The sequence below is a fragment of the Pleurodeles waltl genome, chromosome 1_1 (genome assembly GCF_031143425.1).
Source record: "Pleurodeles waltl isolate 20211129_DDA chromosome 1_1, aPleWal1.hap1.20221129, whole genome shotgun sequence".
Lineage (NCBI taxonomy): Eukaryota > Metazoa > Chordata > Amphibia > Caudata > Salamandridae > Pleurodeles > Pleurodeles waltl.
In genome coordinates this window covers 84,561,419-84,585,148 of record NC_090436.1, presented here as the reverse complement: position 1 = coordinate 84,585,148, position 23,730 = coordinate 84,561,419, and the positions used below count along the sequence as shown (strand labels likewise).

General features: G+C 46.9%; 1 protein-coding gene across 1 annotated transcript in view; it reads left to right on the top strand.

Annotated features, from left to right (window-relative positions):
• The window catches only part of UBE2R2 (ubiquitin conjugating enzyme E2 R2), a 78,119-nt gene extending 69,620 nt beyond the window's left edge, over positions 1–8,499 (top strand). Inside the window, exon 5 of the mRNA XM_069217297.1 lies at positions 7,402–8,499. Within this exon, the coding sequence (XP_069073398.1) occupies positions 7,402–7,621 (220 nt within the window). The 3' untranslated portion in view covers positions 7,622–8,499. The remainder of the gene's footprint in view (positions 1–7,401) is intronic.
• Positions 8,500–23,730: the final 15,231 nt, after the last annotated feature.

Here is a 23,730-nt window from a genome sequence, read left to right as displayed (position 1 = left end):
CACAATCTTTACATCAAATCAGATCACTTTCACATGGTGACACTTCAAGATGTAATCCCCTTGCTCAAACAGCAAGACTACATGACAACATTAGACCTCAAGGATGCGTATTTCCGTATACCCATACATCCTTCCCACAGAAAATACTTAAGGTTTGTAATCCAAGGGGTACATTACCAGTTCAAAGTGTTGCCCTTCGGGATAACAGCGGCAAGAGTCTTTACAAAATGCCTTGCCGTAGTGGCAGCCCATATCAGAAGACAGCAAATGCATGTGTTCCCATATCTGGAGGATTGGTTAATCAAAACCAATACGCAAGAACGGTGTTCGCAACACACTACGTTATAGAAACCCTTCACAAGCTAGGGTTTTCACTCCACTACCAAAAATCACACCGACAGCTGTGTCAAATACAACAGTACTTAGGAGCAACAATCAACACAAAAAAAATTGCCACTCAAAGTCCACAAAGGGTACAGGCATTCCAAAACGTAACACAGGCCATGCACCCAAACCAAAGGTTCCAGGTAAAATTAGTGATGAAACTACTAGGCATGATGTCCTCATGCATAGCCATTGTCCCAAATGCAAGATTACACATGCGGCCCTTACAACAGTGCCTAGCATCACAATGGTCACAAGCACAGGGTCAACTTCAAGATCTAGTGTTGATAGACCGCCAAACATACACCTCGCTTCAATGGTGGAATACTATGGTGGAATATTTAAATTTAAACCAATGGCGGCCTTTCCAAGACTCAGTGCCTCAATACGTAATCACAACAGATGCTTCCATGGTAGGGTGGCGAGCACACCTCAACCAACACAGCATCCAGGGACAATGGGACACTCAACAGAAACAACTTCATATAAATCACTTAGAAAAACTAGCAGTATTTCTAGCATTGAAAGCATTTCAACCACTAATAACCCACAAACACATTCTTGTCAAAACAGACAATATGACAACCATGTATTATCTGAACAAACAAGGAGGGACACACGACACAATTGTCTCTTAGCTCAAAAGATATGGCATTGGGCGATTCACAACCACATTCGCCTAATCGCGCAATTCATACCAGGAAATCAAAACCAGTTAGCCGACAATCTCTCTCGGGATCACCAACAGATCCACGAATGGGAAATTCATCCCCAGATACTACAAACTTACTTCCAAAGATGGGGAGCACTGCAAATAGACCTATTCGCAACAAAAGAAAACACAAAATGCCAAACCTTCGCATCCAGGTACCCACAGCCTCCCTCTCAAGGCAATGCGTTATGGAGGAGTTGGTCAGGAATATTTGCATACGCTTTCCCCCTCTCCCACTCCTTCCGTATCTAGTAAACAAATTGAGTCAAAACAAACTCAAACTAATACTGATAGCACCAACTTGGGCACGACAACCTTGGTACGCAACACTACTAGACCGGTCAGTAGTGCCTCATATCAAACTGCCAAACAGACCAAATCTGTTAACTCAACACAAACAACAGATCAGACTCCCGAATCCAGCATCACTAAATCTAGCGATTTGGCTCCTGAAATCTTCGAATTCGGAGGTCTAGACCTTACACAAGAATGTATGGAGGTCATAAAACAGGCTAGGAAACCAACCACAAGACATTGCTACGCAAATAGGTGGAAAAGGTTTGTTTATTACTGCCCTAATAATCAAATCCAACCATTACACGCATCTGCAAAAAACATCGTAAGCTACCTACTACACTTACAAAAGTCCAAGTTAGCTTTTTCATCCATTAAAATACATCTCACAGCAATTTCGGCTTATCTGCAAATTACGCATTCTACTTCATTATTCAGAATCCCAGTCATAAAAGCCTTTATGGAGGGTCTGAAAAGGATTATCCCACCAAGAACACCACCAGTTTCTTTGTGGAACCTCAACATCGTATTAACACGACTCATGGGTCTACCATTTGAACCCATGCACTCATGTGAGATACAGTACTTAACATTAGAAAGTAGCCTTTCTAATACCGATCACATCTCTCAGAAGGGTAAGTGAAATACAAGCCTTTACCATACAAGAACCCTTTATACAAATACACAAACATAAAGTAGTTCTACGCACAAATCCTAAATTCTTACTTAGTCATATCACCGTTCCACTTAAATCAAACAGTGGAACTCCCAGTGTTCTTCCCAGAACCAGATTCTGTAGCTGAGAGAGCATTACATACATTAGACATCAAAAGGGCACTAATGTACTACATTGATAGAACCAAACTAATTCGCAAAACAATTGTTTGTTGCTTTCCAAAAACCTCATACGGGGAATCCAATATCCAAACAAGGCATTGCCAGATGGATAGTTAAATGTATTCAAACCTGTTATATAAAAGCAAAAAGAGAACTGCCTATTACACCAAAGGGACACTCAACTAGAAAGAAAGGTGCCACCATGGCCTTTCTAGGAAACATACCAATGACTGAAATCTGTAAGGCAGCCACATGGTCTACTTCTCATACATTTACCAAGCATTACTGCGTGGATATGTTAACAACACAGCAAGCCACAGTAGGACAAGCAGTATTAAGGACATTATTTCAAACAACTTCAACTCCTACAGGCTAAACCACCACTTTTGGGGAGATAACTGCTTACCAGTCTATGCACAGCATGTGTATCTGCAGCTACACATGCCATCGAACGGAAAATGTCACTAACCCAGTGTACATCTGTTCGTGGCATGATCAACATATACGGAATAAAAACTCAGAAGGGAAGCCCCAAGTAGAATGTTTGTTATCAAAACAGTAAGCAAGATAATATATAGCAGCATCAACATTAATCAACGATAAGTGCAAGCGAATAGAGAAAAAGTTAACACTTAGTGCTCGTGAACCAATCCCCGTGAACGGCGTATGTGAAACGCATTAAGGTGCATGTGATTAACTCACCTGTTTATTGTGTGACTATTGCCACAATCCCTGGAGACTTAAGTGGCCTTGTTTGGATTGGATCCAATTCATTCACATTGGCTAACCACATTCTGTCTTATCTTTGGAGGTATCTTAGTCATCCCTAAATAGGAGTGTGATTGTGCTTATCCTCTGCAAAGATCCTTGGGTTAAATTGGTGTTTGATCCTGGCTGTTATAGCAGGATGATTCCTTGGCCAGGAAATAATAATATTGAGAAATGGCATCTAAAACCAGGGCAGTCGAACACTTGTTCAGCATTCCATTCTTATGTTCCTTTTTGTTTAAGTCCCTTGTTTTCTCGAGCCTTGGGTTTGTCTCCCTCTCTCCACTCCTCCACCTCCATTCTATTTTCAAGGTGCACTTGCTAGCATCCACTTTATCACCTTTGTGCAGCTTCTAAGGGGTGGTTGACTTCATTTAACTGTCATTCTTCTGTAACTACTTTTCTTTTTTTTTTTTTGTGTGTGTGGAGTATTAGCAAAAGTGTTAGAAATTCTAGAATTTATGTGGACTTAGTCTTCCATGCACACATCACTGTAGCCCTTGTTTATGGCAGTGCCCAAGTTGAGTTGTGACTGGGATGGAGTTAGTGTCTGTTTATATATTATGGTACAATTCTAAGATGTATGTCAAAATTTGAGGACCCTAGTCAAAATTCAGGACAACAGTGATCGAGCTGGTATACAGAGAGGTAGGCAGATAGCAAAAGACATGGAGAGGTCCTACCAAACCTGTTGAAATGCTGTGATGTAGCCTTCCTGAATAGTATGCAGTAGAACCATTGTTGCTTCTTTTGAACCATGTCTGACACCATTGTGATCTATGGGATGTTGAGAGCCCCGCATGGCTCTGCAGAGCATGCAGCATTCACCCAGTTCATGCAACGACTCCCTCCATTCATCCTGATATGTTGAAGCTTTCTTGAGCCTCCTCTCAGCATACATGAGGAACATGCTTGTGTCCTGGAAGACTTTGTATAATAAGGATTATCCCCAATAAGGCTCTGGCCTGGAGGGGCACACAATGTGCACCCTCTCCTTTAAGCATGGCCACCATCTGCTCACCCTCTGTACAAGACTAACCGTGGTAATTCTGGGTGCAGGGCAGGCCCTTTTCCTAGTCCGCCAGTGATTTGCAAATTGGCCTCTGCTGCCTTTAAAAAAAAAAAAAAGTTTCCCTTACAACTGGGTCTTTGGCCCATCCTTGTGGGGCATGAATGTTGCATGTTAAGCATATGTCTAGAGGATGTGTGACCCAAGTGGCAATCGTAACAGGCTAATTAATCCATGTAATATTTTTTTGTCCAAATGCTATGTAGGAAGCTGGCCCAGTGTGTGGTGGACAACTATGGTGTTACACCTTATACTGGGTCCAAGCAAAAAACCCTATTAGTTACTGTTAGACTGTTAGTGTCTAGACAACCAGGGCTCTCTAGGGTAGCTGTGGTGAGCAGCCTGGACTTATCTAGAAGACATTTGAAGCTCTTGCAGTAGTCGCACAGTAACTTATCACACGAATGAAAGAAAACCACACAGTGTTGCACAAATAAAGGTACTTTATTATAGGCACACCAAACTAGACTACTGTTGGTATACCTCCCACTGGAGATATAAACACAAGATATGAAAATGGAATGTGAAGGGGGGGGGGGGGGGCTGTTGGACCTTTTTGCTGGTCCCAGGAGCTGTGGAGGACCAGCAAAGTCCTAGGGACTTGACCCTTAGAAGGGAGTCTGGGCTGACCCTCAGAAGACAGGCGAGCCAGGAGAGGCAGTCGGAGCCCCCACTGGCAGCAGACACAGTAAGTCGCAGTGAGTCCCAGTCAGGACATCTGAAGAGGAGTCCTATGTCACTGGAGTGCCAGAGGAGAGACTGTCCTTGCAGCGGTAGAGTGCAAGTGCCCGGGGCTACTTGGAGCCTGAAGATCCCTCGGAGCAGGAGTCAACAAGCATTTCTTGGTCCAACAGTCGTGGTGCACAGGGGGTCTGTCCCAGTGGCAGAGGCAATAGCTTACAGTCTCCCACGTTGGACAGAAGGCAGAGAGGATCCAGAGGACACAAGATCCCACCAGCCGGACGTCATTGCCTTAGGTGCCGGGGGTTGGGGGGGGAGTGGTTGGGTTGGGTGGGGAGGTTTGGGATGGGGGGGTGAGGTTGGGGGGGGAAGGGGGCGAGGGACAGTGTACCACAATCTCCTACAGTGGAAAATATGCTTCTGCTTCAGGGGGTGCTTCACGTTTAAATCTGCCCCAGTAGGCTTGTGGCAGGGCATCCTGCCAGGCTATGTGATGAGTGGGAAAAATGCTGCTATGCATAGTCCATTAAGGGTGAAGCGTGGGTAGGTGGGTCGGATCAGGGCCCACTAGATCCATTCCTGGGTCCCTGTCACTGCTGGCTCCCTCAGGGGCCTGAGTGCACTGTCACTGGCTCTAAACTGGGGACTTCGGTTTGAGCAGGCCAAACAACTGCAAGAGGGACTGGTTCCATCTCCTATGTGACAAAGCAAGATGATGGCTGTGGTCACCACAAGTGCGCTTGCTAGGAACCTAGGCTGTTTGCAAGGTTCCCTGTGGGTTAAGCTCCTGGCTGCTTCTGACACTGTCTTCCACAGTTGCCAGACGTTGCAGCCCCGGCTGATTATTTTACTAGAAGGAGAGCATTTGTGAGAACATTCCAGGCTATAGAGGAACAGTGGTGCCTCACTTCCTGCTCACTCCCAGCTTCACCCCGCCCCCAAAACTTCTGCTTCTTAGCAACATCTCCTGTTTTTTGTTTCTGACCTTCTGTCGTATCTGACCTTATTCTAGATGGTTGTGTCTCCTGCCATGGCAGGCGATAGCCTTAAATATTCAGCTCACGTTTCTGCTGATCGTGAGCTTATTACAGGGGGCTGATCCTACATCTTTTGTCTGTCTGGTGTTAATGTCACAGTCTGTCGTCTTTGCTTTTTATCATTTCATTTTCACACTTTTCTTTCTTCTCCTGTAACTTATTTGTATCCATTTCACCATTGAACCTCCCCTTTTTGGCTTCAGATTTACAGAGTTGGTGGAACGATAATTTTGGGTGTGCATTTGTTTCTCTATTTATAATTCATTGGTATGCAGGTGTTCATATGCATGTTGGGACTGTTAGAACTACGAACTATAAATGCCCTTTTCCAGCAGGGAAACCTGACCTATCACTGTAAAATGGGTAGAAATGTTTTAAAAGGGCTGGACCTTTCATGAGGGTTAGACAGTTGGTGGTTCTTTCTCTTTTTGATGCATTTGTCTTTTCCACCCACTGCCTAGAAAACCAAGTGAAAGTTTTTATAGGGTGTAGAATGGGACTCAAGTTACTTGGTTTCCCTAGGTTGGTACCCATGATATATAGTGAATTTGGCTGCTACTAGTAGAGAATGTGGTGCGGTATGGTGACCAGTGTCTCTGGGTTATTGAAGCAAGTTATACTGAACGTTTTCTCTTGTTAAGCCTCTTATTCACATTAGAGCTACCTTTTTCCCCTAGATATAACCCCTATACCCGAGCATTACTGTAAATCTGAGACCAGCTCTTCCTGATTTTCATTTAATCACACTCACTTTCCCCAACTGCCTTTTTAAGGCTGGGAAATGAAGAGATGCCATAAGAAGAACGTGAGAAGAACTTTAATATTTCAGTCGTTATCAGATTAATGTAACACAGTGGGAAGGGTCAGGCAAATTGTAAGGGTTAGTATTGAATCTGGTAATTGTAAGGGTTAGTGTTGAAGATGGTAATGTAGTTGGTGTCTTCATTTTCACACTATGTGGTTGCACAGTGGTTGTTGAAATGCTGCTCCTGCATTTCTTCAAGTTTTTGGGATACTCATTCAGGGACTAGTTTGTTGCTAGAAAATGAGCAGACTTGACAAACCTGACCAGGTTTTAGTCACTTTTGCAGGGGTTTGGCTTGGGGACTGAAGTGATTGTTTAATGCAAATCTAGGGGCCTGGCTCAACTAGTGTTACCAGAAAGGTAGAATAGTACATAGTCCTGAGGTAGAATAAATGGAACCAATGAAAAGCAGGGCAGGAAAAGACTGCTATTTACCGTTAGTGTGGTAGCTTCATTGTTACACTTCTGGAAAGCTTGTATTTAGTTTGTGCCATCTTTCTCACAAAGGATTTATCTCCTATCCTGGGTTTACAGTGAGAAAATACAAGGGGTTTTGGTAGTTCATCTCTGGACTGATGCAACTCTTCTACTTTTGACGGTGTAACTTCAGATCCTATATTGTTCCTACACCATTCTTGTGTTTATTAGTAACTACCTCTTTCTGTTTATCATTTCCCTAACTTAAAATGATCTTTTCTTTTGTCTTTGTTGCTTGGGCCTTAAATATCTAACTCTGCATCATTGAACTTAAAAGGCCACCTTCCTTTTTTCTGAAGCCACATCATTAACAAACTCCTCTTCTTTTAATTTGCAGAAAACAAGTTTTGGCTACAAAAGCTGAAGCAGAGAAGGATGGTGTCAAGGTCCCAACTACGCTAGCGGAATATTGCATCAAAACTAAAGTGCCTTCGCATGACAACAGTTCAGACTTGCTTTACGACGATTTATATGATGATGATATTGATGATGAAGATGAAGAGGCAGAAGATGCCGACTGTTATGATGACGATGATTCTGGGAATGAGGAATCGTGACCTACTTGGATGGGCCCTTTTTCATCCTCACTTCCCCCTTACTACCCTGATGACTCAGGCCAAAAGGAGTAGCGATAATCTAGCGGCAGCCAACAAAACAAATATATATATGGGGGGAACCAAAAAAACTTGTCTTCTGCTGTCTCCTGTTGTATGGATCTCGATTGCTCCTTTTTATGGACCTCTTACGGATTGAGAAAGAACCTCCATAGATTGACCCTGAATTGTTGCATTCTTTAATCCTTCATCACTGTATTAAGATTTTTTTTTAAAGGAAAGACATAACACCCTCTTTTAGGAAACAAAATATCTAAAAAATAGTTAACACAAAAGTTTGTTTAGATTCTGTGAGGAAGTAAAACCTACGAATCTCACATCGAGGTGTTTAATGTATTTGTGAGCTGGGGCACCCTAAGGGCGCCGGACCCTAAGTCGTAAGTAATTTGTAGCATTAAAAAATGGAGAAAAAAAAAATGCCAAGGTTTAGCTGATCAAAAAAGTGATAGTGTGCACATTCGTGTTTAATTTTTTCCTCTTTTTTTTTTTTTTTTTTTTTTCTTGTGGTGCATTTGTTTTGGTTTTTTTTTTTTTTAATTTTTTCTTTTGTTTAAGGTGTGGGTTGGAAGTGAGCTACTGTGAGCTTGATGGAATGTTACTGAAAGGTACAATATTCCAGTATCGTTTGTCATTTGCATATATGTATATCTATCTTTATAAATGGGAAGATATGTATATATATAACCTTTAGATAACACACATTTCTCTAGTTTGATGTCACCGGATAAAGTTGAGGCCTAGATGGTCTCTATTCGTTTTTTTTATGTTTTGAAATGATTGTGAATTTGAGCCCTGAAATAAACATTTAATATTTAACCTTTGATCTGTTGGACTGTATTTTTTTTTTTTTTAACTTACTATTGTGTGTAAAAGGGTCTTTAGGTGTACGGTTGTATAGTGCTGCATGCCAACAGTTTAGCACTTTTACCTCATTTTTGACTACATTCATCAAGATCACTGAGCTAGCACATCAGTACTATCACTAGTTTGAACACTGTTGGTCACTGTGACAGTCTGGTTTGGTCTTCCTTGTTATCGACCTTCAAGGACTTATTTCAGACCAGTTTATTTTTCCTGATAACCATGCTCCAGCAGACTTGACCCAGCTGTGCCCTTCTACCTCCACCCCAAATCCCTTAAACCATCCGCCCAAAACACCAGATTTCAGAAATTAGCGTCAGACACACGGGTATGAGTAGTAACCATATTTTGTTCAGTGAAAAGTATAATCCCTAGATAAACCAGCACATCTCATCCCCCCAACCACGGTTACCTAGCACCAACTGATAGATAATGTTTTTTAAAAACCTAATTGCTTTTTGAGGTATTTTTGGTGGAAGATCTTCCCAAAATTCTGTGTATTAAAATCACTCCCCACGACTACTTGTGCTGGATCTTCTAAGAAACGGGAGATAGGTTACTTTGTGTTCTTGGATTCTCTGTATTGAGACCATAAATGCTGCACACAATCCAGTTTCTTATTTACTTTTGTGATCTAACCCGTTGACCGGAGTTATCGGGCTGGATTTCGATTTTATTTTCCTTGCTGTTCAGTCTCCTGCGTCCTGTGATGCTGCTTGACCACAGGGTTTCCTTGCCCCACTGGAAACGGCTGGTCTGCCATATAAGGCACCACATACATCAATCCTGTTTCTTTCCTTCCATAGCTTAATTGGATGCAGCAGCAGCATCTGTAGTCTGTTTCTCAGTATTTCATCTTAGTTATCCTCTCTTCTATGTTAGTAACTGACTCATGTTTCTTGAATATAGGCAACAAGCATAATCCAGGCATACAACTTGTTTCCAAAAGATGCATCACAAACTTAAACTTTGCCCCTCTCTCCCCAAATGCTTTTTTAAGGCCTTTGTGAATAAGTTGTTGAATGCTTCCTTTTAGGGCACACAGCAAATACAGGACTAGATCTTGTTGGAGGTTGAGGCTTGCCAAGACTACGAGGGGACAAAAACACATAGGGACACCACTTCTGTCATCACAGCAGGAAAATCAGGAGGTCAGGCAGTAATCTACTTCATAGTCAGAGCCAGTTCCAACTGGTTTGAGTCACTTCTAAACAAGGTTTAAGATCTGGGAGGCCTTTGGGTAGCCATGCACTCTATAAATCCTCATAACATAATATTTATATGCAGGGCCACTGGAATTATGTGGCAGGAAAGGACCAAATTGTAAGGAAGGGTTGGCCAATTTATGTTGCAAGAAAAGTCCAATTATGCATTTACAATGCCAATAGCTCTAACTCGCAAATGCGAAACCCGTAGCATTGCAAATGCTTGTTTTTTCTTTTACACACTGGTTGCAGGGCTGTCTGAGAATGCAGTATTCTCTCCTAATGTTTTTCCCTTCGTCTTTGATGTTACATACTTGGGGTTTCAGCAATAAATGCTGCTTTTAGATTCAAGACTTGAGCGGTTTCCCTTCCCTTCCCTTCTGTTGTGACTATTATTGTAGGTGTAGGAAGTTGGCTCTGTATGTGCTATTTCAAAGTAAGGAATAGCATGCACAGAGTCCAAGGGTTCCCCTTCGAGGTAAAATAGTGGTAAAAAGAGATAATACTAATGCTCTATTTTGTGGTAGTGTGGTCGAGCAGTAGGCTTATCCAAGGAGTAGTGTTAAGCATTTGTTGTACATACACATAGACAATAAATGAGGTACACACACTCAGACAAATCCAGCCAATAGGTTTTGTTATAGAAAAATATATTTTCTTAGTTTATTTTAAGAACCACAGGTTCAAATTTTACATGTAATATCTTGTTTGAAAGGTATTGCAGGTAAGTACATTAGGAACTTTGAATCATTTCAATTGCATGTATACTTTTCAAGTTATTCACAAATAGCTATTTCAAAAGTGGACACTTAGTGCAATTTTCACAGTTCCTGGGGGAGGTAAGTTTTTGTTAGTTTTACCAGGTAAGTAAGACACTTACAGGGTTCAGTTCTTGGTCCAAGGTAGCCCACCGTTGGGGGTTCAGAGCAACCCCAAAGTTACCACACCAGCAGCTCAGGGCCGGTCAGGTGCAGAGTTCAAAGTGGTGCCCAAAACGCATAGGCTTCAATGGAGAGAAGGGGGTGCCCCGGTTCCAGTCTGCCAGCAGGTAAGTACCCGCGTCTTCGGAGGGCAGACCAGGGGGGTTTTGTAGGGCACCGGGGGGGGGACACAAGCCCACACAGAAATTTCACCCTCAGCGGCGCGGGGGCGGCCGGGTGCAGTGTTAGAACAAGCGTCGGGTTCGCAATGGAAGTCAATGAGAGATCAAGGGATCTCTTCAGCGCTGCAGGCAGGCAAGGGGGGGCTTCCTCGGGGAAACCTCCACTTGGGCAAGGGAGAGGGACTCCTGGGGGTCACTTCTGCAGTGAAAGTCCGGTCCTTCAGGTCCTGGGGGCTGCGGGTGCAGGGTCTTTTCCAGGCGTCGGGGACTTAGGTTTCAGAGAGTCGCGGTCAGGGGAAGCCTCGGGATTCCCTCTGCAGGCGGCGCTGTGGGGGCTCAGGGGGGACAGGTTTTGGTACTCACAGTCGTAGAGTAGTCCGGGGGTCCTCCCTGAGGTGTTGGTTCTCCACCAGCCGAGTCGGGGTCGCCGGGTGCAGTGTTGCAAGTCTCGCGCTTCTTGCGGGGAGATTGCAGGGTTCTTTAAAGCTGCTCCTTTGGATAAAGTTGCAATCTTTTTGGAGCAGGTCCGCTGTCCTCAGGAGTTTCTTGTCGTCGAAGCAGGGCAGTCCTCAGAGGATTCAGAGGTCGCTGGTCCCTTTGGAAGGCGTCGCTGGAGCAGAGTTCTTTGGAAGGCAGGAGACAGACCGGTGAGTTTCTGGAGCCAAGGCAGTTGTTGTCTTCTGGTCTTCCTCTGCAGGGGTTTTCAGCTAGGCAGTCCTTCTTCTTGTTGTTGCAGGAATCTAATTTTCTAGGGTTCAGGGTAGCCCTTAAATACTAAATTTAAGGGCGTGTTTAGGTCTGGGGGGTTAGTAGCCAATGGCTACTAGCCCTGAGGGTGAGTACACCCTCTTTGTGCCTCCTCCCAAGGGGAGGGGGTCACATCCCTAATCCTATTGGGGGAATCCTCCATCTGCAAGATGGAGGATTTCTAAAAGTTAGTCACCTCAGCTCAGGACACCTTAGGGGCTGTCCTGACTGGCCAGTGACTCCTCCTTGTTGTTCTCATTATTTTCTCCGGCCTTGCCGCCAAAAGTGGGGGCCGGGGCCGGAGGGGGCGGGCAACTACACTAGCTGGAGTGTCCTGCGGTGCTGTGACAAAGGGGTGAGCCTTTGAGGCTCACCGCCAGATGTTACAGCTCCTGCCTGGGGGAGGTGTTAGCATCTCCACCCAGTGCAGGCTTTGTTACTGGCCTCAGAGTGACAAAGGCACTCTCCCCATGAGGCCAGCAACATGTCTCTAGTGTGGCAGGCTGCTGGAACCAGTCAGCCTACACAGATAGTCGGTTAGGTTTCAGGGGGCACCTCTGTGGTGTATTTTACAATAAAATGTACACTGGCATCAGTGTGCATTTATTGTGCTGAGAAGTTTGATACCAAACTTCCCAGTTTTCAGTGTAGCCATTATGGTGCTGTGGAGTTCGTGTAAAACAGACTCCCAGATCATATACTCTTATGGCTACCCTGCACTTACTTACTTAAGGTTTTGCTTAGACACTGTAGGGGTACAGTGCTCATGCACTGGTACCCTCACCTATGGTATAGTGCACCCTGCCTTGGGGCTGTAAGGCCTGCTAGAGGGGTGTCTTACCTATACTGCATAGGCAGTGAGAGGCTGGCATGGCACCCTGAGGGGAGTGCCATGTCGACTTACTCATTTTGTTCTCACTAGCCCACACAGGCTTGTAAGCAGTGTGTCTGTGCTGAGTGAGGGGTCTCTAGGGTGGCATAATACATGCTGCAGCTCTTAGAGACCTTCCCTGGCATCAGGGCCCTTGGTACCAGAGGTACCAGTTACAAGGGACTTATCTGGATGCCAGGGTGTGCCAATTGTGGAATCAATGGTACATTTTAGGTGAAAGAACACTGGTGCTGGGGCCTGGTTAGCAGGGTCCCAGCACACTTCTCAGTCAAGTCAGTATCAGGCAAAAAGTGGGGGGTAACTGCAACAGGGAGCCATTTCCTTACAGTAGGTAAAGGGAAAACCTAAATGGTAAATTGCATCTATATGGGATCTTTTAATTTCTGATCACGTTTGAGACTTTGGGCTAACATATCTGGAAAGATGATATATGGAATCCTGTGATCTTTAAACTGCAAATTGAGTTTACAAGCGGCATTGAGGATGTAGTTTACTAGCAGCATTGAGGAAATACTCTGAGCTGAGAACCTGTTGGCAGTTCTGGGCTTCTATTTTCTGCAAGTCGTTGTACTCATTGGAAATGGATTGTGCAAATTCGAGGACAGCTCTACTAACTTTCCTAAATTGTGAACGCATCTGTCTCAGTCCCAAGACAATCTGCTTCAGGAGCAACAGATCGAAAGCATGCTTTGCTGGCGGTCGGACTGTGCCGACGCTGGTGCGGGGTGGCTCGTTGCTCTCCAGCTCCCAGAGGCGAGTGGTGGCGGGTCGTGGATCACAGGGGCAGTGCGGCACGGATCCTGCCGTGGAGTGTGCTGCCTTTCCACCGGCAGTGTTGGTGGTGTGGTGAGCTGATCCTGTGCCCCTGTGCTGGTCCTTGCTGTCCCTGCTGTTGGCTTGAGACGAGGGGCCCGGTCGCCTTTTGCTTCTCCTCTCACCCCCCAAACCCCCACCACCCCCCCAACGTTCCAGCTGTTGCTGCTTCCTGGTGGTCTGGTTGCCCGGCTGCCGTCTGGCCTGCATGGCCCACTAGCCTCGTGTGACACAAGGCATATATTGAGCGATGTGAGGAGGAGAGGAGTGGAGATGCCAGACCCCAGTAGACGCAAGTAAGCAACTTGATAAATTGCTTGATTTGATTGATTAACTATAGACAATTGAGCTGCGGAACGAGTGGCTGCTAAGGGGAGACAGAAAGGAGACCGATAAGGAGGGGAGTGGAGCAGATGCTAACGACACCAGAGGGATAGTTATACCTCGTATATTTCCGTAAAAACAGAACTGCTAAAACTGTTAGATGGCAAGAGCCCAACAACAAAAAAGTCCTTCTCCAAGATCTAGCAAGGAACGAAGGTGAAGTCAGTCACCTGGATGTTCGGAACAAGGGGAAAAACAGAGGGCTAAGGAAGCCAATGAAGGACTAGCCTACCCAATGAAACTCCAACGTTCAAAGCAGAAGCTCGACCATCCGCAAGATCATGGGCTAGATCAGAATCCCGGAACCTCACAACCAACCCAAGGGAAACTCGCATGGCAAGTAGAGGCCGCAGCTGGGGGGACTCAACCCAGAAGCCACCTCGATGAAAGTGAATCAGTAGAGAAGACTGGTGGGGTGCCTGATTTGCAACCTTCACTGCCAGTTTGCGCTGTCCCTGACGATACGGAGGACAAGTGACCCAGTGGGGGGGGACGGCCCGAGCTTGACCCACGATACTGGGCATGCAACATCGAATGTAGGAGAAACTGAGGGGGGCCCACAAGTCCTCAAAGTAGGAAACAGAACATACCGACGCACCTGGGACTAGCTGGGGACCAGGAGAGCCAAATCAAAAGCAAACACCATAACCAACTACTATCTTAAGTCAAGCACTGACTGGCTGCAGATGCGAAGCTCCAGGGCTAGTGACTCCATAGTACAGTCACGGGGGGGTGAGGCGACGCCAATGTGAGGGGAGTTGAGCTAGAGCAATCAGACTTAGCAGCCGGATATTCATCTATCTTCGCTGCAATCATCCCGACCAATGAACGACTCCCCAAAGGGCGGTGAAGCAGAACTAAACAAGCTACCAGAGTAGGGTCATTCCTTAGGGGAGCAAAGAACAAGTCATGAATTACATAGGAATTATTCCCGAGCCTAAATAGGATTACCAAACCTTGGGAACTCCTCACAAACAACCCCCACAGAATGCGCCCAAGCAGAGCCAATACTACATCAGAATATAAAGGGGCCTGAAACAGAACAACCATCGAGAAAGCAGACGCATAAGCTTTCAGCACCGCAGTCCTATCTTGGAAGCCAAGTAGGAAAAAAAACAATTCAACACTACGTAGACACAAAATAAGCTCATTTAGTCTAGAGCTCGCCTCACTTGATAACTCTGTAATTGGCAACATAGATCCCCATTAAACACATCGGAAGACCTACATTTCTTGGATGGCTATCTAATAAAAGGCCTTAAGGGCAAGAATGACAAGACCTTAGCAGACCAAAGAATTAACAAGAAAAACGGGCAAGCTTGGGAAAATAGAGATTTCTCATTACATGAACCAATTAGCATTATGAAAGTTAAATGTACAACTTTGGACTCAATTTCAACAATGATCATGGCCCAGTCCCTTAAACCTGATAATCAACTTGAGCCTGCCAAACAATTTACAGCCTCAATAAAGACTATCGATTATAGGATGGCCCTGGTAGAGGGCGCTGTAAGGGAAAATCTGCAGTATCAGGCTGTGGTTGATAAGGTGGATAGGCAAGCCTGTGGACCACTGCTGGAAAAACTACTGGAAGTCCCGAAGGTAATTAAAAATATAATTGAAGATTGTAAACATAGCCACAAAAGCTCATGTATGCAACCGTGAGCCCAGAAAGTCTAGAACTCCAGGGAGATGTTACTTTTATACACTTACATTTTGCACCAGACCAAGGACCCCTGCTCTGCTGTGAAACCAGACAATGGAAAGGGGAGTGACCACTCACTTGTCCATCACCTCCCCAGGGGTGGTTCCCAGAGCTCCTCCAGGTCGCCACTTGATCCTACAAACATGAATCCAAGGTGGGCAGGGGTCCCTGGGAGTATCTGAGTGGCCAGGTCAGGCAGATTACCTCACAGCCCCCTCCTGTTAGGTGGTCACCCTGCTAGGTTACCAATCACCCTTCCTGGGCTATTTAGGGTCTTCCCCCCCCCCCCTCAGGTGGGTCCTCTGATTCGATTTGCAAGATTCCAGCAGGACTCCTCTGCAGTCATCTTCTGCCCACCAGGACTGCAACCGGACCCTCCAGAAATTGACAATCTACAACTCTGCTTTGCAACATTGTTTCTCCAGTTCCTTCCAGCAACTGCAACATATTTCCCTGGCTGTGCATCCTCCAAGGGCGAGGAGTCTTCATCCTGCACAAAAAGTAAAAAGGAATCTCCCTTGGAGTGAAAGTCACTCCCCTGCATTCGCAGGCACCAACTGCAACAACTGGCCTGTGTTGATCCTTTCTCATCTGGAACTGCGTGGCTCCTGCATCACAGGTGGTGGTCTGGAGTGGTCCCCTTGGTCCTCTGTACCAGCTGTCCAACTTGGGAGAAGGTAAGCCCTTGCCTCTCCTCGCAGGACAGTACCCCTGTGCACTGCGACTCTTGCAGCTACCAAGGCTTCTTTTCTCCTCCAAGGGATATTCAGGGTTCGTGTACCCCCAGCACTACCCTGTCTCCTCCCCCCCCATCCCCTCCCCACACACCTGCGAAGCAGTCTCCTGCCTGCTGCTCCAGCAGTGTGGGACTGCTCTTCAAGTGTGCTGAGTAGGCCTCACTGCATCTCCTGTGCCTGCTGCCTGTGGGCCGCCTGTGGGTGCTGCCTTCTCTTCTTGACTCTCCCAGCTGCTGAGGGTCACCTTGGCCTCCACTCCTTGGGTCGATTCCCCTGCACCTTGCTGTTCCTCTTCAGCCTTGCAAAACCGTCTCCGACTCTTGCATTTGCCAAGGCTTGTTGGTGGTTTTCCAGCACCACTGACCAACTGCCGACATGAGACATCACTTGCATCACTCCTGGGCCACCTCTTCTTCTCTTGTGCTGCACTGCTGGCCTTCATCTACTGTCGATCCGGTCCTGCATCCACAGAAGGGTGGGTAGTGGCTCCTGCCACAGCTGGACTTTCAACTCGAACTGGACTTGGTCCCTTCCTTTGCAGGTCCTCTTCTGTCAGGATCCACTTTTGGTTTCTTCCAGTCTTGTCTAGGTCTTGCACAGTTCTTTTCCAAGTTCTCGCTGTTAGTTTTGGGGGTCGCAAACCAGGTACTTCGGTCCTGGTTTCTGGGGGCACCCGGGTACTTACCTCTTGGGGTCCCTAGTGCCTCAGTTTTTATAAAGTGCAACTACTCACCCGTGAGGGTCTCAAGGCGCTGGTGGAGGGTCTGGGCCTCATTCGAAGAGGCATGTCTTGAGGTTCTTCCTAAAGATGGTGAGTGATGAGCTTTGTCTAAGGTGTGTGGGTAGGTTGTTCCAGTTCTTGGCTGTGAGGTAGGTGAAAGATCTTCCTCCAGCGGTGGTTTTCTGGATGCGTGGAGTGGTGGCTAGTGCCTTCTGGGTAGCCACTGGCGGGGTTATGGAATCGGATGCAATGATTCAGGTAGGCCGGTCGGATGTTGTGGAGGGCCTTGTAGGCGTGGGTGAGTAGTTTGAAGTTGATTTGCTTCTCCACTGGGAGCCAATGGACGAGTCTCGGGTGTTGGGAGATGTGTTCCTGGCGGGGGAGGTTCAGGACGAGTCTGGCGGCGGCGTTCTGGATGAGTTGTAGTTTCCTGATATTCTTTGTCGTGGTGCTGGGGTAGAGTACGTTGCCGTAGTCTAGCTTGCTTGTGACTAGGGCGTGGGTGTCTATCTTGCGGCAGTAGTCCTGGATCCACTTTAAGATTTTGCGGAGTTGGCTGAGGGTGTGCCAGTAGAAAGAGGTGACTGCATTTACCTGTCGGGTCATTGTTACGGAGGAGTCAAGGATGATTCCCAGGTTGCAAGCGTGGTCAGTCGGAGTAAGTGGGATGCTGAGTGATGTGGGCCACTAGGAGTCATCCCAGGCTGAAGTGGTGCTTCCGAAGATTAGCTCTGTCTTATGAGTTGAGCTTGAGGCAGCTCTCCCCCCATCCAGGCGGTGACTGCTTTCATTCCGGTGTGAAAGTTCTTCTTGGCTTTATCCTGGTCTTCAGTGAGGGATATGATTAGTTGTGTGTGTCATCGACGTATGACACGATGTTCATTCCATGGCCTCTGACGATGGCTGCAAGCGGGGCCATGTAGATGTTGAAGAGTGTTGGGCTCAGGGAGGATCCCTGAGGGACTCTGCAGCGGACTTCTGTTGGTTTGTATATGAAGGGTGGGCGCCTGACTACTCTTCCGGTGAGGAAGGAGTGAATCCATTGTAAGGCTTTTCTGTGGATTCCTACTTCGTGGATTCTGGTACATAAGGTGCTGTGGGAGACAGTGTAGAAGGCTGCTGAGAGGTCGAGGAGTATGAGTGCTGCGGTGTGGCCTCAGTTGAGGAGTCTGGATGTCATCGGTGACTGCAAGAAGAGCTGGCTCTCTTCTGTGGTTGCTGCAGAAGCCAGACTGGGAGGTATCCAGAGAGTTGCTGTCTTTGATAAATTGTCGCAGCTGTGAGTTTATGGCTTTTTCCAGGACTTCGGCTGGGTAGGGTAATAGCGAGATTGGCTGAAAATTCTTTAGCTCTGATTGGTTGGCTGTGGATCTCTTCAGGAGAGGGCGAACTTCGTTGTGTTTCTAGTCATCGGGGAAGGTGGCTCTTTTGATAGAGCAGTTCAGTGTCTTGTTGAGTTTGGGGGTGATGGAAGCACTGGTTCTGTTGTAGATGTGGTGCGGACACTGGTCTGTGGGTGCTTTGGAGTGAATGCTTTTCATGATGATTTCAGTCTCTTCTGTGGTGAGAGTGGACCATCTGTGGACAGTTTGGGTGGGTTCTGGGGGGGCTGGGGCTGTCGTAGGTTCTGATGCTGGGTGGGTTCAGCAGGAGGAAATTGTCATAGATGTCCTTAATTTTGCGGTGGAAGAAGGTGGCCAGTTTGTTGCATAGGTCTTGCAATTGGCGGGGGAAGGGTTGTTCGTGGTTTTGGAGGGAGGATTGGTGAATTTGTTGATTACCATGAAGAGTTCTCTTGTGTTGTGTGGGGAGGTGTTGATGCATTCCCGGAGTGTAGCTTTTTTTGCGTTCTTGATGCGTCCGTGATGGGTGGCAGTGACTGCTCTGAAGGAGGCAAGATCTTAGCCGGTTTTGCTGTTTCTCCATTTCTGCTCTAGGCACCTGAAAGTGCACTTGGATTGTTGGAGTTTGGTAGTGAACCAGCTGGCTCTTTTTGGGATGCACTTGACAAGTTGATCATGGGGGGGGGGGGGGGGGAACAAGGAGTTGGTGCATTCGGTGATCCAGGCGTTGAGGTTGCATGCTGCAGTGTTGGCGTCATCATTGGTGATTTGGCAAGGGGTGTGGTGAGTTGCTTGTCTGTTATTTTATTCCATTTCTTATGGGGGGGTGTGGCGCCTGGGGACACGGAGGTGGCTGTTGGTGCGGTGATGGCGAAGTTCAGGCAGTGATGGTCGATCCAGTCTGGGATTGAGATATTCTTGATGGTAATCTGGTTGCTTGAGGTGAAAATGGAGCCTAGTGTGTGTCCTGTGGTGTGCTTATGGAGGGAGTGTGTATGTACAAGGATGCAGCTGATGAGGTCGTGGCGGGAGTCTGTGGTGTTCCGGTTTGTTGTGGTTGAACTTGAGGTTGCAGTTCTGGCAGGAAAAAGGTCTGTGGGTGTCCTTAGTAGATGTGGTGTAGCAGGTGCTGAGATGTCCGGTGTTAAGGTGGTGGAGGGTCTTGGTGTCGTAATGGAGGCTGGCCAAGGAATGGCTTGCTGGAGAGCAACGATTCCTGGTGCTGAATGTGGATGGGCGCAGATGGGCTTACCTTTGGCATGCCCGCTGTGCATGGTTGCACTGCGGCCACCATTAAGAAGGGGAGGGACGCGAGAGGGCAGGAAAAGCGGGGGGAGAAGGGGGTAAGGGGCATCAGTGATGCAGGAGGGAGAAGGTGAAGGAAAAGATAGAAAATGAAGAGAAACAGAAAAAGAAAATACGAAGTGAAAAAAGGCAGGAGTAAAGGAGAGACACAGAGAGATACTTGTAGATGGCCACTAGGCATTAACGGAGGAGGCCTGCGGGTGCGAGGAAGGCTCTCAGTTCGTTCCCAAGGCAAGGCCAGAGGAGCTGGGGAGCGCAACAGACCAGAAAGTCAGTGGAGTTGCCCTCTCACAGTGCTGCGAGCACCATTAAGAAGGGGCGGGAGTTGGGGGCTGGGGGGGTCCATTCAGCTGTGAGGTGGGAGGTGGGAGGGTGGGTGGGGCAGCAGTGGCGCAGGAGGGAGAGGGTCAAGGAAGAGACAGAAAACTATAGAAGAAAAAAAACCGAAGTGAAAAAAGGCAGTAGTATAAAAGCAGGAGTAAAGGAGAGACAGAGATACTTGTAGATGCCATCTACAAGTTCCTCCAGCTTCCCTCCACTGATTCCACCTCCTTGTGTGGGGACTGCCTTTCACATTCCACTTTTTTTTAGTATATGGTTTGGCCCTCCCCTATGGCCCTCAATATTTGCTGTTACTAATTCCTGTTGCTTCCTATGCTCTTTCTGGATTGCTGATGTGTATATAATGTGTTTACTTACCTCCAGTTGGGGTATTGCCTATAAAGTATTTTAGTATTTGTGTTACCATAATTAAGTACCTTTATTTTTTTTGCAACACTGTGTGGTTATTTCATGTGAGAGTGCTGTGTGACTATAGTGGTATGGCGTAAGCTTTGCATGTCTCCTAGATGAGTCTTGGCTGCTCATCCACAGCTACCTCTAGAGAGCCCTGGCTTTCTAGACACTGCCTACACCTCACTAATACTGGATACCTGGACCTGGTATAAGGTGATAACACCGTAGGGGCTCACCACACACCAGGACAGCTTCCTACAAGGTCCCTTCTGTACTATTGATAGTGCTGGGGCTCATTCGCAAATGAAGGAATCACTTTTCCTCTGCACCACACCATATTATTGATGTGGGTGCAGAGGAAAACATGCACCCCCTAAAGGAGTCCTATAGAGGGAAGGGCACATTGACCACCACCCTGCCCTCCCTTATAGCTCCCCCTGCCCCCACCTCTGTATTTCACTTGAAGAAAACTTGTGAAACTTTGCACAGCGTGGCAGCCTGTATTCACCATCATAGGGCACACTTTCCCTGTTTGACCCAGGCACACCTGTTTTAAAGGTGTGCTGTTGCGCAAACAAGGAAAGTGATCCCTTATGGTAATATGGGCCCATAACAGTGGAGCCACTGGGTGCAATTCTGTACTTAAAGAAATGCCACATGCTGCTTGTGATAGTTTCCATATCCACCCTGGTGCCTGAAAAGGATTCAAGTTGGAAATCTGCAAGAATCTTCATGCAGAAGAAGGGACACCACTAAAAGTAAATAATTCATTGTTCTTAGATAATTGCCAGACTACATTTGTAGTCTAAACTAGATAGGTTTGGGCTGAATTTCTTCATTTCCTCAACAGCAATTTTCAGCACCTATCTTTCTTATTTGATCTTGATTCTTTAGGTGATCTAAGGTTTTGCATAGTATCTGCTTCCCTTATAATAGCCGATGGGCTGCGATCTGGTCAACAAGGCTCCTACAAATTAGCTTTGCACAACAACAGGCACTTGCTGGAGGTTTTCTGTAAGGTTAAGTATTGTCTGCATTTGTTGTATTCTTTCATATTACAGGACAACCTTATCCACGTCCTCAGCAGGTTATTGACAGTGCCCTGTGTGGCCAGACAGCCGCACCAACAATACACTGATGTATCTGCATTTGTCATTTGCACTGCTTCCAACAGTACTAATCTCTGAAGTAATAACCCTGTACAGACTATATTGGATAGAACACCTTGCATATAATTAGCACAGCGCAGTTATGCTGTATAGATGGGGTATCAGCTTTCTTAACACCACCTTTCTCTATATATGCCACAGACACATCTAAGAGTAAAATTTAGATGGATTGCTTCTCAACACAATAGGGGGGGGGGGGGGAAGAGTGTGTGTGTGTGTATATATATGTATATATATGTTCGATGGCATGTGTAGCTGCAGATACACATGCTGTGCACTGTTCTTGCCATCTAGTGTTGGGCTCGGAGTGTTACAAGTTGTTTTTCTTCGAAGAAGTCTTTTCGAGTCACGTGACCAAGTGACTCCTCCCTTTCGGCTCCATTGTGCATGGGCATCGACTCCATCTTAGATTGTTTTCTTTCCGCCATCAGGTTTGGATGTGTTCCTCTTCGCTCCGTGATTCGAATCGGGAAAGTATTAAATTCATTGAAAATCCGTCAGTATTGTTGTATCTGGGACCGATTTCCTATAGATACATTGGCACCGACGAGACAACTGCTTTGGCGGCCCTTCAGGGCTTCTGCGCCCAGCCGAGGCCTGGTCGACCTGACCACACCCGTCGTCAGCCTCATGGACTGGACCCCCTTCCATTTCTGTCCGACGTGCCACGCCAAGTATCCTTATACAGACCAGCATCGGGTCTGTCATCTGTGTCTGTCACCGGAGCAACGGGAGGATACCTGCAAGGCCTTTCGGTCGAAAAACCTTGGGAGATCGGAGGGCGAGGCACTTACAGATGGCGTTGAAATCGGTGCATCACCTCGACGTCAAAGAGGAGGAGATGGCTATCTCTAGCCAGGGATCAGAATCGGACGACTCCGACGGAGACAGACAGCGGGCCAAAAAGTGAGTACGCCTGCGCCTACCCAACCCCAAAGTCAGCCAAAAAAGCAAAAGACCTCGGGGACGCCACTGCCTGAAGGCCATGGCTCGACCCACAAAAAGAGCGTTGACCAAGCAACATCTTCGGCACTGAAAAAGGCAAAATCGTGCTGAAGTCTTTCGACTTGAGTCGAGAAACCGGCGTCGAAAAAAGTAGACATCGACTGGTCGAAACCACTGAGCCTTTCATAGCCGAGGCCAACCGTAACCATGGGTATTTCGGTGCCGAGGAAGCCGGCTTGGGAGCTGAAAAAGACTTCTTACACAGAAGAAAATGGGCTCTCCAAACAACTTAAAGAGAGGCACAGGAGTTGGATGTGGAGGAGTTTGATCAAAGTCAACCAAGATTACAGATCCAGAAGGATACTGGAAAAATTCAAACTATCCCTCCTCTCAAATTTAAAAGGAAATTGGCTTTTCACACACAGGCAGAGACTGAAACTGATCAGCCAAGTGCAAAAGTGGCTAGAGAAGTCACCAACTCCACATTTCTCACCAGAAATATTGCCACCACATTCGCCACAAAGGACAAGGTTGCCATTTGGCACGCCAACTGCACAGTCACCCACACATACTGTGCGAACACAGGATGATGTAGATCCCTGGGACCTCTATGACCCACTGGTTTCAGACGACAGCCCTGAGTGCTACCCCTCAAAGCCATCTCCTCCAGAGGATAGCAACTCCTATACACAAGTACTAGCCTGGGCTGCGACATTCCATAATGTTACTATGCACTCGGAACCATTGGAGGATTACTTTATTTTCAATATGCTGGCGTCCACGCATGCGTCCTATCAAAGCCTGCCTATGCTACCAGGCATGCTTAAGCATGCACAAGTCTTTCAAGAGCTGGTCAAGGAAAGGGCCATCACACCGCGGGTGGAGAAAAAATATAAACCACCCTGTCGGACCCTGTGTTCATTACACAGCAGCTCCCTCCGGACTCTGTAGTAGTGGGAGCCGCAAGGAAGCAGGCAAACTCGCAATCATCAGGGGATGCACTACCGCCTGATAAAGAAAGCCACAAATTTGACGCAGCAGGGAAGAGTGGCGTCGCAAGCTGCCAGCCAATGGAGTATCGTGAATTCACAGGCCCTCCTCGACCGTTACGACCGAGCCCACTGGGATGAAATGAATGATATCATTCAGCATCTACCGAAAGAATATCAGAAACGGGCTAAACAGGTGGTTGAGGAAGGACAAGCCATCTCCAACAACCAGATCCGTTCGGCACTGGACTCTGCTGATACCGCAGCAAGAACTGTAAACACGGCAGTTGCAATCAGGGGGCATGCCTGGCTACGAAGTTCAGGTTTCAAACCTGAAATACAGCAGGCGTTGTTAAACATGCCGTTTAACCAGCAGCAACTATTTGGGCTGGAGGTGGA